Source organism: Heterodontus francisci, chromosome 23 (genome assembly GCF_036365525.1).
Source record: "Heterodontus francisci isolate sHetFra1 chromosome 23, sHetFra1.hap1, whole genome shotgun sequence".
NCBI classification, from domain to species: domain Eukaryota; kingdom Metazoa; phylum Chordata; class Chondrichthyes; order Heterodontiformes; family Heterodontidae; genus Heterodontus; species Heterodontus francisci.
In genome coordinates, this window is record NC_090393.1 from 3,014,372 (window position 1) to 3,032,674 (window position 18,303).

General features: G+C 42.8%; 1 protein-coding gene across 9 annotated transcripts in view; it reads left to right on the forward strand.

The window, feature by feature from the left end:
* The window catches only part of LOC137382533 (M-phase phosphoprotein 9), a 129,695-nt gene that overhangs the window by 18,424 nt on the left and 92,968 nt on the right, over positions 1-18,303 (forward strand). For all 9 annotated transcript variants that reach the window (XM_068054537.1, XM_068054531.1, XM_068054532.1 and 6 more), the window contains 3 exons: positions 7,412-7,538; positions 9,246-9,339; positions 16,724-16,836. In XM_068054537.1, coding sequence (XP_067910638.1) covers positions 7,412-7,538; positions 9,246-9,339; positions 16,724-16,836 — 334 coding nt within the window. The remainder of the gene's footprint in view (positions 1-7,411; positions 7,539-9,245; positions 9,340-16,723; positions 16,837-18,303) is intronic.

Sequence of the window (18,303 nt, forward strand, 5' to 3'; positions counted from 1 at the left end):
GGTCATCCATGGTTCTCTGGGCTTGTTGCTCCTACCTAATACCGTAGAGGGAACATGTAGGGCCTGTACCTTCCCCATTTCCTTTTTGAATGCCCCCACTGCTCTTCTATAGATTTCCCGACAAGTAACTCTTTCCAGTCTACCTTGGCCAGATCCTGCCTTATTTTACTAAAATTTGCTCTTACCCATTCCAAAACCTTTTTTTGCAACTTGTCTATTTCTTTCTCCATAACAAGCTTAAATTGTACCATGTTGTGGTCGCTATCACCAAAATGCTCCCCCACCAGCACATCAACCACCTGTCTGGCTTCATTCCCCAGAATTAGGTCCAGCACTGCACCCACCCTTGTTGGATTCTCTACATATTGAGCTAAAAGGTTCTGCTGTATACATTTTAAGAACTCCACTCCATCTAAGCCCTTAACACAATGACTATCCCAATTAATGTTGGGAAAGTTGAAATCACCTAATATAATTACCGTTATTATTTTTACACACCTCTGCGAATTGTGCTCACATTTGCTCCTCAATTTCCCGCTGACTAACGGGGGGTCTATAAATAAACACCTAGCAATGTGGCTGTCCCTTTTTTATTCCTAAACTCTACCCACAAAGCTTCATTTGATGCCCCCCCCCAAGATATCATCTCTCCTTACTGCAGTAACTGACTCCTTAACTAATATTGCAATGCCCCCTCCTCTTTTACCCCCTCCTCTCGCCTGAAGATTCTATATCCCGGGATATTGAGCTGCCAATCCTGCCCCTCCCTCAACCATGTCTCCGTGATGGCTACTATATCACAATTCCACGTTTCAATCCTTTCCCTTAACTCATCCGTTTTACCTGTAATACTCCTAGCATTAAAGTAGAGGCCTTCCACCCTGGTCTTACTCCCTTGAAACTTACTTCCGCTGTATTCCCTCTGACATGTTTACTTTCCTGTGTTTAGCTGTGTCCCTATTCTGCTAGGAGTCTGCGTCCCCTCCCCCTGCCAAATTAGTTTAAACTCCTCCCAACAGCACTGGCAAACCTGCCAGCAAGGATGTTAGTCCCCCTCTGGTTCAGATATAGACCGTCCTGCTTGTACAGGTCCCACCTTCCCCAGAAACGGCCCCAGTGGTCCAGGAATCTAAAACCCTCCTTCCTGCACCAACTCTTAAGCCACGCATTCATCTGTGCTATTCTCCTATTTCTATACTCGCTAGCACGTGGCACTGGGAGTAATCCAGAGATTACAAGAGGTCCTGCTTTTTAGTCTACTGCCTAACTCCCTGAATTCTTGATGCAAGACCTCATCCCTCTTTCTACCTATGTCATTGGTACCAACATGTACCATGACCTCTGCCTTATCATCCTCCCCCTTCAGGATGCCCTGCAGCCGTTCAGTGACATCACAGACCCTGGCACCAAGGAGGCAACACACCATCCTGGAGTCATGTTGACGACCAAAGTAGTGCCTATCTGTTCCCCTGACTATAGAATCCCCTATTACTATTGCTCTTCCTCTCTTTCCCCCTTCCTGTGCAGACAGGCTGCTTGTGGTGCCAGAAGCTTGGCTCTGTCTGCACTCTCTGGAGGAACCAGCCTCATCAGCCTCCAAAATGGAATATTGATTTGCAAGCGGGTCCCCAGGGTCCTCCTGATCTACCTGCCTGGTGGTCACCCATTCCCTTCCTTCCTAAGGTCCCTTCAGCTGCAGTGTGACCACCTCTCTAAACGTGCTATCCATGATGCTCTCAGACTCGTGGATGCTGCACAGTGTTTCCAGCCGCCGTTTCAGCTCTGAAACCTGAGCTTCCAGGAGCTGCAGCTGGACACACTTTCTGCACACATGCTGGTCCCGGGGACTGGAAATGTTCCTGGATTCCCACATGCAGCAAGAGGAGCAAACCACGGCTTTAAGCTCTCTTGCCATGACTAAACCCTTTAAATTTAAAACTTTAGAAGACTATTATAATAAAAAAAAATCAACTAAGTCTTGCTAAAACAATGACTTACAATTCAATCCAGTTTGAAAATTACCCACCAGGACTTACTCACCATTCAGCTGTGCTCTTTGGAAACTCTCTGCTCCCCTCACACTCTGAGGACAGGTAAGAAATGAAAGGAGGTCCTCGCTCCCTCCTCACCGCACTCACACAGTCACAAAACTCCCAGTTGAGCACTCTAATACAGCCCCAAGTCAGCACTCCAGTGCTTAGTCTAGTAAACCTTCTCTGAACTGCTTCCAACGCATTTACATCCTTCCTTAAATAAGGAGAGCAATACTGTTACACAGTATTCCAGATTTGGTCTCACCATTGCCCTGTATAGCTGAAGCATAACCTCCCTACTTTTGTATTCAATTCCCCTCGCAATAAATGATAACATTCTATTAGCTTTCCTCATTACTTGCTGTACCTGCAAACTAACCTTTTATGATTCATGCATTAGGACATCCAGATCCCTCTGCATCTCAGAGCTCTGCAATCTCTCACCCTTTAGATAATATGCTTTTTTTATTCTTCTTTCCAAAAAGGACAATTCCACATTTTCCCACATTATACTCCTTTTGCCAGATCTTTTCCCACTCACTCAACCTATCTATATCCCTTTGTAGCCTCCTTATGTCCTCTTCACAACTTACATTCGTACCTATTTTGTGTCATCAGCAAATTTAGCAACCATACCTTGGTCCCTTCATCCAAGTCATTTACATAAATTGTAAAAAGTTGAGGCCCCAGCATTGATCCCTGTGGATCAGAACCGTTCTGAAGAAGGTTCACTGATGTAAAACGTTAACTCTGCTTCTCTCTCCACAGATGCTGCCAGACTTGCTGAGTATTTACAGCATTTCTTGTTTTTATTTCAGATTTCCAGCATCTGCAGTATTTTGCTTTTATTTTGGAGAATTGGCAGATTATGGCCAATTCCTCCTCAATTTCCACCCTTACTTCCCTCAGCATCCTGGATGCATCTCATCTGGTGCTGGTGACTTCTCAACTTACAGGCAGCCTTTCTAATGACTCACCTTTATCAATTTTTTAGCCATCCAGTATCTGATACCTCCTCCTCTGACTTTGGCAGCATCATCATCCTTGGTAAAGACAGATTCAAAGTACTCATTTAGTGCCTCTGCCTCCATGCGTAGATCCCTTTTTGGCCCCATTTTCCCCCCCCCCCCCCGCCACACCTCTTGCTGCCCTTTTACTATTTATATGCCTCTCGAAGACTTTTGGATTCCCCTCTGTTTGTTGCCAGTCTCTTCTCTTACTCTCTCTTTGCCTTTCTTATTGCCTTTTTCTGAACTTTTTGTTTTCAGCCTGGTCCTCACTTGTATTATCAACCTAATTTGTAATTGCACCCTTTTTTTTTACTTCATCTTGCTCTCTGTCTCTTTTTCGTCATCCAGAGAGCTCTGGCTTTTGTTGCCCTACTTTGCCGCCTTGAGGGAATGTGCCTTGACTGTAACTGAACCATCTCCTCTTTAAAAGCAGCCCATTGCTCCGTTACATTTGTGCCTGCCAATTGTTCATTCCAGTTTATCCAGGACAGGTTTGTTCTCACCGCATTGAAATTTGGCCTTTCTCCAAATTAAATATTTTTCCTCTAGATTGCTACTGATCCTTTTTTCCGTAGCTAAGCTAAACCTTATGATACTATGATTGCTGTTGCCTAAAAATTCCCCAACTGACCCCTTGATCCACCTCATTCCCAAGAACCAGATCCAGCAATGCCTCCTTCCTCATTGGTCTGTCAATGTATTGATCAAGAAAATTCTCCAGAAACTCTTTCTCCTCTCTGCCCTTTACACTATCACTATCCCAGGCTATACTAGGATAATTAAAGTCTCCCATTATCACTACTCTATAGTTCTTGATACTGTCTGTAATTTCCCTGGAAGTTTGTTCTTCTGTGTCTTTCCCACTAGTTGGTGACCTATAGAATACTCGCATTATGATAATGGCATCTCTATTATTGCTTAATTTAACCAAATAAATTCTGTCCTTGAATGCTCCAGGACATCCCCTCTCTCCAGCATTGTAATATTCTCCTTAATTAATACTGCCACCACCTCCTTTCTTTCCTGAACACCTTGTATCCTGGGTTATTTAGTACCCCTTTTTGAGCCAGGTCTCCATTCTTGCCGCAACATCATATTCCCATGTGGCGATTTGTGCCTGCAGCTCACCAACGTTATTTACCACACTTTGTGCGTTTACATTGATGCAATGTAAACCTTAATTAGATCTTGCTGTATTTCTTTAGTTTGACCCCCATCTAATACTTTACTGTTTCTCTTACTCTAGTGCTATTTGTCTCTCCCAATCCTTTGTGCACCTTGTTGCTCCTTTCTAATGTTAGCTTAAACCCTCCCCGACAACACTATTTTTTATCTTTTAAAATCCTATTTTGTTTCAGCTTTTTTATTCTGTCGATGTTTGTTTGGCTATATTGCTTGTCCACATTTTCCATGCTCTGATATAGTGGATATTGTGATAGAAGGTAGGAACGAGGTTGTTAGAGTAGATTCATTCTAACACCTGAGGTTCCTGCTGTTCTGATTATATACAGCTGCAAACTAGAAATGGAGGTCCACTGAGCTTCCATATACACCAAACCATGGACGTGCATTAAATGTTCTTGCACGCCTACAGGTGATGCCCAGAATGAGTGATATTTTTGATTTTTCTGGAAATATTCTTCTATGTATAAATGGCTCAAAAGCGTCTCCATTCCAACAGGTTTCCCCTGCTCAGTGTTTCTTTTTAATGGATTTTCACTGGAATAGAGCCGTTACATAATGAAAATGTCCAAATTCAAAAAGACACATTATTGTAACTGAGTAAAATGACATGAGAGTTGTAGACTGATAGTACATGTTCCTACCTTATATGCAAGAAATGTTGCTGGGCATGTGAACTGAAACGATGAAATGTCTGATTGCTCGGATGAATGCTCATACTGTCATAGAGTCATTTAAGGCACAGAGGGAGACCATTTGGCCCATCGAGTCCATACCGGAATGCTTTATCCACTGTCATATAGTCATAGAGTTATACAGCACAGAAATAGGTTCTTTGGCCCACCGTGTCCGTGCCGGCCATCAAGCACCTAACTATTCTAATCCCATTTTCCAGCACTTGGCCTGTAGCCGCGTATGCAATAGTGTTTCAAGTGCTCATCTAAATATTACTTAAATGTTGAGGGTTCCTGCCTCTACCATCCCTCCAGGCAGTGTGTTCCAGATTCCAACCACCCTCTGGGTGAAAAAAATTTTCCTCAAGTCCCCTCTAAAGCTCCTGCCACTTACCTTAAATCTATGCACCCTGGTTATTGACACCTCCGCTAAGGGAAAAAGTTTCTTCCTATCTACCCTATCTATGCCCCTCCTAATTTGTATACCTTAGTCAGGTGCCCCCTCAGCCTTCTCTGCTCTAAGGAAAACAACCCTAGCCTATCCAGTCTCTCTTCATAGCTGAAATGCTCCAGCCCAGGCAACATCCTGGTGAATCTCCTCTGAACCCTCCAGTGCAATCACATCCTTTCTATACTGTGGCGACCAGAACTGTACACAGTACTCCAGCTGTGGCCTAACTAGCATTTTATACTGCTCCATCATAACCTCCCTGCTCTTATATTCTATACCTCAGCTAATAAAGGCAAGTATCCCATATGCCTTCCTAAGCACCTTATCTACCTGTGCTACTGCCTTCAGTGATCTATGGACAAGTACCCTCTGACCCTCTGTACTTCCTAGAGTCCTGCCATCCATTGTATATTCCCTTGCCTTGTTGGTCTTCCCAAAATGCATCACCTCACACTAAATTCCATTTGCCACTGCTCCGCCCATCTTACCAGCCCATCTATATCGTCCTGTAATCTAAGGCTTTCCTCCTCACTATTTACGACCCCAACAATTTTCATGTCATCTGCGAACTTACTGATCATGCCTCCTATATTCTTCTCTAAATCATTAATGTACACTACAAACATCAAGGGTCCCAGCATCGATCCCTGCGGTACACCACTGGTCACAGGCTTCCAATCGCAAAAACAACCCTCGACCATCACCCTCTGCCTCCTGCCACCAAGCCAATTTTGGATCCAATTTGCCAAATTGCCCTAGATCCTACGGGCTCTTACCTTCTTAACCATTCTCTCATGCAGGACCTTATCAAAAGCCTTACTGAAGTCCATGTAGACTATATCAACTGCTTTACCCTCATCTACACACCTAGTCACCTTCTCTCAAAATTCTACCCCCGACAAAGCCATGCTGACTATCCTTGATTTAATCCTTGCACAATGCTTTATTTCTATTCCCAAAGGGAGAAGTGGATTAGATTCAGACCATCAGTTTTTGTTTTGTGCTTTAAAGCACAATGCTCTGATTATACACTGTTCCCTGATGAAATATCTTGACAGGAATGTTCAGCTGGGAGATTACACCTTTTTTGCCTTGAATTAATAGCTGTGATTCTCCTCTTCAGCATTGCTGGAACACCCACCTGAACCTCCAAAACTGTTGGAACCCTGACTGGATCAGGGTTTTTAAGATATGCATGGTGGGCTTCCAGTGGGATTCCTGCTGCCATTGTCCAGCTTTAAAATCCCAGTAGTGTTGAGACAAGACTGGACACCAGAAAAACCAAGAGTACTATTTAAAGGGGTGGATGTGGCCAAGGATTGACCAGTAGTCAAAGAACAGCACAGGAACAGGCCATTCGGCCCTCCAAGCCGATCTTGATGCCTGTCTAAACTAAAACCTTCTGCACCTCCGGGGACCGTATCCCTCTATTCCCATCCTATTCATGTATTTGTCAAGATGCCTCTTAAACATCATTATCAAACCTGCTTCCACCATCTCCCCCGGCAGCAAGTTCCAGGCACTCACCACCCTCTGTGTAAAGTCCCGTTGAAGGCTATGGCCAAGACTGGGGTATTCATAAATTCAGTGTTGGAGGCAGAATAGAGAGTGAAGAGGCTGACACTTGGCCCTTTCCCTCCATCAGGGCATGTCAGTGCTGCTGCTGTTGCTGCTTTCCAGGGCTTACTATCACCTCCTCCATGGTGCTTCCAGGAAGTAGTAGACATGAGAAAAATCCACTAGGGACCTGGGCCCTACTTCCACCGCTATTTACTTGTAGCAGGCAAACGGGGAAGGAAAGGCTAGCAGTAATCTTTGTTACCAGACTTGGTGTGGGTGGAGAGAACGTAATTCAGGCAGTGAGGCAACAGCAGCCCTCACCAGCCAAACTTTCCCTTATTCTCTGCTGTGATCCTCACTGATTCTGGGTGGGATTGCCGAGGAGAATCCAGCCCATCATGTCCTAAAGTAGAAGAAAACAGGAACCCAGTTAAATGAACAGTTTTACTTCATTTACATGGGCATGAATGGTGGCATTAAACTAATTTTGTTTTTTTAAAGTTTGACATCATGGGCACAAAAAGTTAAACAGAAGAATCAGAAATCAAAATTTGTAAAGGGAGCTGGATTGAAGAGAATGCAGCCACAAGGATGTGGGCAGTCCCAAGAAATTGAAACAGCAGAAGATGTAAGTGTTCTGACGTAACTTGAGCTACAATTAAAATTTCTGTTCTGAGCGTTTTCTGTAAATATTCATTTATGCAAATTATTTTCATTCAAGCAGAGGACTGTCTCTGAAGGTTCTTGATCTTTGTCCATTGTAATTTATGCTGTTAATTTGATGTTTCATGACTTCCTACAATTTTGCACCACAACAGACCAAATTCTATTTTTAAATAATATTTTACTGATTAGATCTTAATGGCTTCCTCTTGTTGCCATTCTCACCGCAACGAGGCCTCGCCACCGTTGGTACTATGGGGTGGGGCCTTCCCAGCGTCTAGGCCCATGGTGAGCCTCTCCTGGAGGTATTTTCCGTGCCCCCCTGCCACGACCCCTGTGAGTGAGCTGATCAACCATCGGGATTTATCATGATTCATTGCCACAGAGATTCAGTGCTGTATACGGCAGGTTGTAACTAAATTCTGCTAATTGCATTAACAAAATGCTCTATCTGTTGAAACTGTGAGACAGATTTTATTCTGGCGACGGGTGTCCCGGCAGTGGGCCAGAAGGCAGGGGGAGATCCCACCTCGGCCCTCCGTTGGACCCCTGTCACTATTTCATGGCAGGCAAGCAGGCCATCGAGGACACTGTCCCTTTAAGGGGCGAGCTGCCACCTCCAGAGCAGCCAGCCAGTCGGCTGGGAGTGGTGGCCATTGCCAATACTGCAGGAGGTCCTGAGTGATGAAAACCCCAAGAGAGATGAGTGGGTTTGCGATCAGCAGGACCATTCAGGCAGGCCCTGGCGACGGGTTTGTGGGGGGGGGTGGTGTCCGGGGCTGTTGGTTGCCCCAAAAGGAGGGAATCGCCACCCGACCCCGCTAGGAGGTGGGAAGAGGCCCTTGAGGGCCTCAATTGGCCTGGTGCAGGAAGGCCGTCCTTGGCCTTCCCCACCCCGAACAAAATGGCAGGGGGCCCAGGTGACGTTGGGAATGGCATCTACTGCCATTTTGTTTACTGCCCCTGCCTCTGTGCCCATCTCCAAGGCTAGAATAAAACCCTGCCCACAATGTATAGAACCATAAAACTTGCTCCTATCTGATACAAGTCTAGCTTGTATAATCTTGCCCTTGTGCTTTACACAGATGTTTGAAATGTATAATTAACAGAGGAAACCTATTACGGACATTTAATTATTGTGGGTTGTGAAGTACTGACTGGTGATGCTAATTCCTGAAGCATTAAAAGCAGCTGTTTGTTAACTAGTTTCAATAAGATTTGTCAATATACCTTGAGCTGCATGTAAACATGAATTAACCAAGGCTTATTGTTTAACAGCTAGTTTCCAGAAATTGTTGGTTCCATGTAAAAGAAGTAGATTTCTTTTTAAAAAGAATTTTAATCAACTTTTTGACTTCCGTTTCTTCTTGCAAATTAAAAAAAAAACTGTTCGACTGCATATTATACAGTTAATTAAGATACTCTATTCAAAAATGTCATCAAACATGTCAGTTCACTACCTAATGCCATCACAAGGACTGCAGCAGTTCAAGAAGGCCCACCATCAACTTTTCTGGGCCAGTGTGGATGGACAATCGATGCAGCCTTGCCAGCATCACCCAAAGTGTGAAAAGAAATTGAAAGAATAGTATTCGGTAATTTAAAATAGCTTTATGAAATTATCTTTGTGTAGAACAAAGTTTTACGGTTAAATTACTTTTCTGAATTTCAGGTTCATTTGCTATCTGCAGGCTCATCTCAAAACTGCTCCTTCTACCTCAGCAGACCTTCTAGCAGTCCAAATTCTTTGGTATCCAATGTTTCAGGTAAATACCAACTTTAGCTTTTCTGACCATTTTGAGTTTCAATTCTGGGTTATTTTTGTAATTTGTCCTTGTATCTTTCTGCATTAACCTGCCGAGAATCCCAACCATGATGCAAATAGGCTATTTCCAGACCTTTACAGTGCCTCCTTTTACTGGATGTTTGAGACAAAGGTATTGCCCAGACAAAATGGATATCTGTTTTTCAATGAAGCTCTATTCTGGGTACTGCTGCACCTCTCTGTCTGTCTGGTGTAGTTCAGAGGGGAATTAAATATTGGGCTGGATTTTACCAGCCCCCGGTCTTCGGGGGTCATGGCGTGGGGTGGGCGGAAAATACCTCCAGGAGAGGCCCGCCACGGGCCTTGACACCAGGAAGGCCCCACCTCATATTACTGGCAGCGGCAAGGCCTTGTGGAGGCCCCCCCCCCCCCCCCCCCCCCGCTGCTTGGCGACTACAACTTAATTTAAAGATTTAACGAAATTCTAATTAATGCATAATTGCTTACCTCGTTGCGACGGCAGCCCCTTGCCTTCGGATCTCCGTTCGGAGATCTGAGGTGGCACACTGGTGGGAAGGGGGGAGGAGTGAGGTTTTCGTGGGGGAAATCTCTTGCTATTGGTTGAAGGTCAAAGTTAATGAAGTTCGGGGGGGAAAGTTTGGGAATTGAAGAAAGGTTTTTTGGGGGGCAATTAATAAACTGATTAGTCTTTGGGGGTTGGGAGAGTGGATTGAACAACCTGTCCATTTCAGGTACTAGTCTAGTAAACCTTCCCTGAACTGCTTCCAACGCATTTACATTCTTCCTTAAATGAGGAGACCAATACTGTAAACAATATTCCAGATGTGATCTCACCAATGCCCTGTATAACTGAAGCATAATCTCCCTACTTTTGTATTCAATTCTCTTCGCAATAAATGATAACATTCTATTAGCTTTCCTAATTACTTGCTGTACCTGCATACTAACCTTTTGCGATTCATGCACTAGGACACCCAGATCCCTCTGTAGCTCAGAGCTCTGCAATCTCTCACCCTTTAGATAATAAGCTTTTTTTATTCTTCCTGCCAAAAAGGACAATTTCACATTTTCCCACATTATGCTCCATTTGCCAGATCTTTTCCCACTCACTTAACCCAGCACTGTGGGACACCACTTGTTACGAATATACGAATTAGGAGCAGAAGTAGGCCATTTGGCCCTTCGAGCCTGCTGTGCCATTCAATAAGATCATGGCTGATCTGTTTGTGTCTTGAATTCCACACTCCCATTTACCTCTGATAACATTTGATTCCCTTGCCTAACAAGAATCTATCGACCTCTACCTTCAAAATATTCAATGACCTCGCCTCCACCACCTCCTGAGGCAGAGAGTTCCAAAGTCGCACAAGAGAAAAAATTTCTCCTCATCTCTGTCCTAAAAGGGCGACCCCAAATTTTAAAACAGTGCCCCCTAGTTCTGGGCTCACCCACAAGAGGAAACATACTTTCCACATCCACCTTGTCAAGACCATTCAGGATCTTGTAAACTTCAATCAAGTCTCCCCTCACTCTTCGAAACTCCAGTGAAAACAAGCCCAGTCTGTCCAACTTTTCCTTAGAAGGCAACCCACTCATTCCAGGTATCAATCTAGTAAACCTCTTCTGAACCGCCTCCAACGTATTTACATCCTTCCTTAAATAAGGAGATCAAAACTGCACACGGTATTCGAGATGTGGTCTCACCAATGCTGTATAACCTGAAGCATAACATGCTTGCTTTTATTTTCAATTCCTCTCGTAATAAAGGCTAGCATTCCATTAGCCTTCTTTATTACTTGGTGTACCTGCATACTAACTTTTTCTGACTCATGCACTCGAACACCTAGATTCCTCTGCACCTCGGAATTCTGCAGTCGTTCTCCGTTTAAGTAATATTCTGCTTTTTTTTATTCTTCCTGCCAAAGTGAACAACTTCACATTTTCCCACATTTTACTCCATCCTGCAGATTTTTGCCCACTTGCTCAACCTATCTATATCGGTCTGCAATCTCCTTATGTCCTCTTCACAACATACTTTCCTACCTATCTTTGTGTTGTCTGCAAATGTAGCTACCATGCCATCGCACCCCTTATCTCAGTCATTGATATAAATTGTAAAAAGTTGTGGCCCCAGCACAGACTCCTGTGGGACTCCATTCATCACATCCTGTCAATCAGAAAAGGACCCATTTATGCATACTCTGTTTTCTGCTTGCCAGCTAATTTTCTGTCCATGCTAATATGTTACCCCCACACCATGCGCTCCTACTTTGCGCAATAACCTTTTATGTGGCACCTTGTCAAATGCCTTCTGGAAATCCAAGTACAGTACGTCAACGGGCTCCCCTTTATCCACAGTGCATGTCACTCCTTCAAAGAACTCCAAAAATTGGTTAAACATGATTTCCTTTTTACACAGCCTTGCTGACTATTCCCAATTACCTTGAGTTTTTCTAAGTGCTCAGCTATAGCCGCCTCAATGATCGATTCTAACACCTTCCCCACGACAGACGTCAAGCTAACTGGCCTATAGTTATCTGTTTTCTGCCTCGCTCCCCCCCCCCTCCCAACAATTTCTTGATTGAAGGGGTTATATTTGCTACTTTCCAGTCTGTTGGAACCTTTCCAGAATCTAGCGAATTTTGAAAAATTAACACCAACGCATCTACACCTTATTAGCCACCTCTTTTGAGACTCTAGGATGGAGCCCATCAGGGGGGCTTGTCAGCTCGCAGCTCCATCAGTTTGCTCAGTACCGCTTCCCTGGTGATTATAATTTCACCAAGTTCCTCTCTTCCTTTCACCTCCTGATTTACAGCTATTACTGGAATGATTTTGTATTCTCTATAGTGAAAACAGAAGCAAAATATTTGTTCATTTCATCCACTATTTCCTTATTATCTACTATTAACTCCCCATTCTCGCTCTTTAGAGGACCAACACTCACTTTACTTACTCTTTTCCTTTTTAAATACCTGTAGAAACTTTTGCAATGTTTTTACATTTCTAGCTAACTTCCTCTTGTACTCTAAATTCTTTCTCCTGATTAACCTTTTAGTCATTCTGTGCCGTTCTTTATATTCTGACCAGTCATCTGACCTGCCACTCATCTTTGTGCAATTATATGCTTTTTTTCTTAAGTTTGATGCTTTCCTTAACTTCTTTAGTTAATCACAGATGGTGGGTCCTCCCCTTAGAACTTTTCTTTATAGTAGGAGTATACTTATCCTGAGTATTTTGAAATATCCTCTTAAAGATCTGCCGCTGCTTCTCTATTGATCTATCTCCTAGCCTAGTAACCCAGTTCACTTCAGCTAGCTTAGCTTTCATGCCCACATCTTGCAATACCCTGTTATAATGTTTTTAATAATAGCTTCTAACGTTTTTCCTATGACAGATGTTAAGCTAGCTGGCCTATAGTTTCCTGCTTTCTGTCTCCTTCCCTTTTTGAATAAAAGAATTACATTGGCTATTTTCCAATCTAATGAAACCTTCCTGGAATTGAGGGAATTTTGGAAAATTTAAACCAACGCATCAGCTATCTCACTAGCCACTTCTCGGATGAAGTCCAACAGGACCCAGAGACTTGTCAGCCCCACAGCTCTAACAATTTGCTCAGTACCACTTCCACTGGTGATTGTAATTTTCTTGAGTTCCTCCATCCCTTCAATTTCCTGATTTACATCTATTTCTGATTGAGCTAGATAATCAGCCATGATCTAGTTGAATGGCGGAGAAGGCTCGATGGGCTGAATGGTCTATTCCTGTTCCTATTTCCTATGTTCCTATTCATTTAAGTGATGCCAGAGTGTATATTGTATACTTATGTCGTATATCTATCACCAACGGTTGTTTATAACTACAAAGAGTAATGTTTCCTTTAATAGACAGAGAACTTGTTATACTTATATAGAACCTTGGTTAGATCATGGAGCACTGTCCACAGTTCTGATTTCCATGTTACAGAAAGCACTAGGGAAAGTGCAAAATTTTTTTACAAGGATGATGCCAGAACTGAAGTTATAACTGAGGCTCTTTTCTCTGAGAAAGCTGAGGGGTGACCCAATAGAGGACTTCAAAATTATGATGGGGTTTGATAGGATCAAAGTATAGATGTTCACACTTGGGGGAGACAAGTCCAAAACTAGGGCCCATAAATATGATAGTCACTAATAAATCCAGTAGGGAATTCAGGAGAAACTTCTTTATTCAGAGTGGCTAGAATGTGGAACTCGCTGCCACAAGGAGTAATAGAAGCAAATAGCATAGATGCAGTTCAGGGGAAACTCGCTAAACATATGAGGGAGAAAGGAATAGAAGGATATGCTGATAGTGTTATATGAAGTAGGGTGGGAGGAGTCTTTAATGGAGCATAAACACTGGCATGGAACTTTTGGACTGAATAGCCTGCTTTTGTGCTGTAGACTCTAACGTTATTTTAAAAACAATGGGCAATCTGCACATTCCTAATGTGAGTCTCTGTTACATGGCATTGGGTGGTGGCAATGGTAGGATATAGATAAATTATGCATATTGTTAACAGTGTGTAAAGATGTTCTGCAGACATTCTGAAGACACATGGTCAAAAATAGAATTAAATGTAGCACATATGCTATTGATACTAAATTACAAAACTTATTGCATCCAGCAATGGCGCTATTTGTGTAGGTGAGTCATTTATTATTTGCCCAAATTAATCTTTGGCTCTGAGCAGATACCAGTAAGTGTTCATCCTTTTTAAAGGTCTATATTTTGATATGCATTTTATGAAGTGTGTTGAATATTTAGCAAACATTTATTTGTATGTTTATTACTTAATTGTTAAACTTATGAGTTAAAGTTAAACCAAATTACCATGATTGCTCACTACTACCCACTAAATCTGATTTTGTCGAACAGTGGCTGCGAATTCAAATTATTTGGTTGTTGGGATCACAGGACAGAAACTCCCTCAAGCTGAATGCTTCACTCAAGTTTTCAGGGAAAGCTTAAGCTTCCTTACAGGGTCATCAAAGCAAAATACTGCAGATGCTGGAAATCTGAAATAAAAACAAGTGCTGGAAATACTCAGCAGGTCTGGCGACATCTGTGGAGAAAGAAACAGAGTTAATGTTTCAGGCTGATGAAAGATCATCGACCTTAAATGTTAACTCTGGTTCTCTCTCCACAAGTGCTGCCAGACCTGCTGAGTATTTCCAGCACTTTCTGTTTTTATTCCTTACAAGAATTCCTGCTGGCTGATTTACAGAGCAGTAGTAGAAGAGAAGCCACTGGTTGTCCACTGATCATTTGGCTGAAGAAGGAGGCAAAAGACAGGCTGTTTCTCCATGATTTAAAAATATATAATTGGAAACATAGAAACATAGAAAATTGGAGCAGGAGTAGACCATTCAGCTCTTTGGGCCTGCTCCACCATTGAAAAAAGATCATGGCTGATCGTCTAATTCAGTTCCTGTTCCTGCTTTTTCCCCATATCCCTTGATCCCTTTGGCATTAAGAAATATATCTATCTCCTTCTTGAATATATTTAATGACTTGGCCTCCACTGCCTTCTGCGGTAGAGAATTCCACAGGTTCACCACCCTCCTGAGTGAAGAAATGTCTCCTTAACTCGGTTCTAAGTGGCATATCCCGTTTCCTGAGACTGTGACCCCTGGTTCTGGACTCTCCAGTCGTCGGGAACATCCTTCCTGCATCTAGCTTGTCTAGTCCTGTTAGAATTTTATAGGTTTCTATGAGATCCCCTCTCATTCTTCTAAACTCTAGTGAATATAGGCCTAGTCGACCCAATCTCTCCTCATATGCCAATCCTGCAATGCTTTCTGAAAATCCAAATACACCACATCCACTGGTTCTCCCTTACCTATTCTACTAGTTACATCCATTAAAAAAAACTCCAGTAGGTTTGTTAAGCATGATTTCCCTTTCGTAAACCCATCCTGACTTTGCCCTATCCTGTTTATGCTTTCCAGGTGTTCTGCTATCACATCCTTTATAATAGACTCTAGCATTTTCCCCACTACTGTTGTAAGACTAACTGGTCTGTACTTCCCTGTTTTTTCTCCTTCCTTTTTTAAATAGTGGGGTTACATTTGCCACCCTCCAATCTGTAGTAATTGCTGCAGAGTCTATAGAATATTGGAAGATGACCACCAATGCATCCACTATTTCCAGGGCCACTCTGGGATGTAGATTATCAGGCCCTGGGGATTTGTCAGCCTTCAACTCCATTAATTTCCCTAACATTTTTTTTTTAACTAATACTGACTTCCTTCAGTTCCTCCCTCTTATTAGAATTAGAATTAGAATATTACAGCGCAGTACAGGCCCTTCGGCCCTCGATGTTGCGCCGATCATCTGACCTACACTATTCCATTTACATCCATATGTCTATCCAATGACCACTTAAATGCCCTTAAAGTTGGCGAGTCTACTACTGTTGCAGGCAGGGCGTTCCACGCCCCTACTACTCTCTGCGTAAAGAAACTACCTCTGACATCTGTCCTATATCTTTCACCCCTCAACTTAAAGCTATGTCCCCTCGTGTTTGCCATCCTCATCCGAGGAAAAAGACTCTCACTATCCACCCTATCTAACCCTCTGATTATCTTGTATGTCTCTATTAAGTCACCTCTCCTCCTCCTCCTCTCTAACGAAAACAACCCCAAGTCCCTCAGCCTTTCCTCGTAAGACCTTCCTTCCATACCAGGCAACATCCTAGTAAATCTCCTCTGCACCCTTTCCAAAGCTTCGACATCCTTCCTATAATGCGGTGACCAGAACTGCACGCAATACTCCAGGTGCGGCCTCACCAGAGTTTTGTACAGCTGCATCATGACCCCGTGGCTCTGAAACTCGATCCCCCTACTAATAAAGGCTAACACACCATATGCCTTTAGATCCTTGGTTCCCTAACATTTCTGGGAGGTTATTTGTGTCCTCCTTTGTGAAGACAGAACCAAAGTATGTGTTCAATTGTTCTACCATTTCTTTGTTCCCCATTATAATTTCCCTCATTTCTGACTGTAAGGGACCCACATTTGTCTTCACTAATCTTTTTCTCTTCAAATATTTATAGAAACTTTTACAGTCAGTTTTTATGTTCCCCACAAGTTTACTCTCATACTCTATTTCCCCCCCGCTTAATCAACCTCCTTGTCTTCCTTTGCTGAATTCTAAACTGTCCCCAATCCTCAGACTTGCTGCTTTTTCTGGCAATTTTATATGCCTCCTCTTTGGATCTAAGAGTTAGAGTCTCTATAATTTCTTAATTTTGTTTTCTAATACTTGCACTTTTAGACTAGTTACTGTTGGAACCTTATTATGTCTGTGTTCATGTTTAGTTTTTATTGCTTTTATTTTAGGACTGTCTTATTGGAGGCTGGGTGAAGGAGAGCTGTATCACACTTTACCGAAGAACAAGGAGGCTAGCCTTGCTGACGTATTTTCTCCTTCCAAAACCATTGGCAGATGTCAGGTATGTAGGAAAAGTTTTATTAGTCAGTTAAATGTTCAGTTATGTGAAATAGGAGGTCTGTGTACCTCAGGAAAAGCAAGAAATTGTGAAACAGCTAATTCTCCCAGCTAAGTTGTTTCAAGTGTTTCTTCTTGTATAATTTGAATTCTCAGTGCAATCATGTATATTTTGCAGTTGAAATACATCAAGCCATCCAGGTTTCCTGGCATCATTTGCCTTCTATACTCTAAATAACTTTTTCTTTCTTTCATGCTTTAATTTTTCTCTTCCTCGTGAACATAAACCTAAGTGTGAATGTACTGAGGTGCAATTGAAGTGGAGAAATGAAGAGTGAGCAAAGGATCTATTATGTAGATGGAAATTAATGGGGTAGGACCAGCAGAAATGAGAATAAGTAACAAATTGAAATGTTGAATCTGAGGATTGGGTACAGAGTAAAGAAAACTTTTTTACTCCATCCGGATTGCTGTTGTCATGGCAGTGTTAAGTCACATGCGGCAGAATATAATTATTCCCTGTATCTGATTAAACGCTGTTAACTGGATGTAACAACAGTTACAACAGGATATTGATGCAACTGTCAACTTATGGTTTAGATTTTTTCTTCCAAAATTGGAATGGTTTGTTTAGGAAAATCAGGTTATGATGTCTGGGTCACGGCATTTTCATAGTGGCTCACGGTACTGCTGACTGGTTTTATATTGGGACAGCATTTTAGGGGTGGGCTGTTCAATGTTTGTGCAGTGTTAATGATTTAAGTTTGATACATTCAAGTGCTCTTTTTCTGTTAATTTTGATTTATATCCTCACTAGTTTTATATAGAAACAAGTTGTATGATTTGAAATGTGATGCGTTCAATGTTTGTCCAATGACACTATTACCAGGAGTTTGGGACTTGAGTTTTTTTAAATTCGTTCTTGGGATGTGAACATCGTTGGGAAGGCCAGCATTTATTGCCCATTCCTAATTGCCCTTAAGGTGGGCCATCATCTTGAATCACTGCGGTCCATCTGATGTAGTTACATCCACAGTGCTGTTAGTTAGGGAGTTCCAGGATTTTGACCCAGTGGCTGTGAAGGAACGGCGATATAGGTCCAAGTCAGGATGGTGTGTAACTTAGGAGGGGAACTTGCAGATGGTGATGTTCCCATGCATCTGCTGCCCTTGTTCTTCTAGGTGGTGGAGGTCGGGGGTTTAGAAGGTGCTGATGAAGGAACTTTGCCGGCTTGCTGTAGTGCTTGTAGATGGTACACGCTGCTGCCACTGAGTGCCAGTGGTGGAGGGAATGAATGTATAAGGTGGTGGCTAGGGTGCCGATTGAGCGGGCTACTTTGTCTTGGGTGGTGTCGAGCTTCTTGAGCGTTGTTGGAGCTCCATTCAGCAGGCAAGTGGAGAGTATTCCTTCATACTCCTGACTTGTGCCTTGTAAATGGTGGACAGGCTTTGAGGAGTCAGGAGATGAGTTA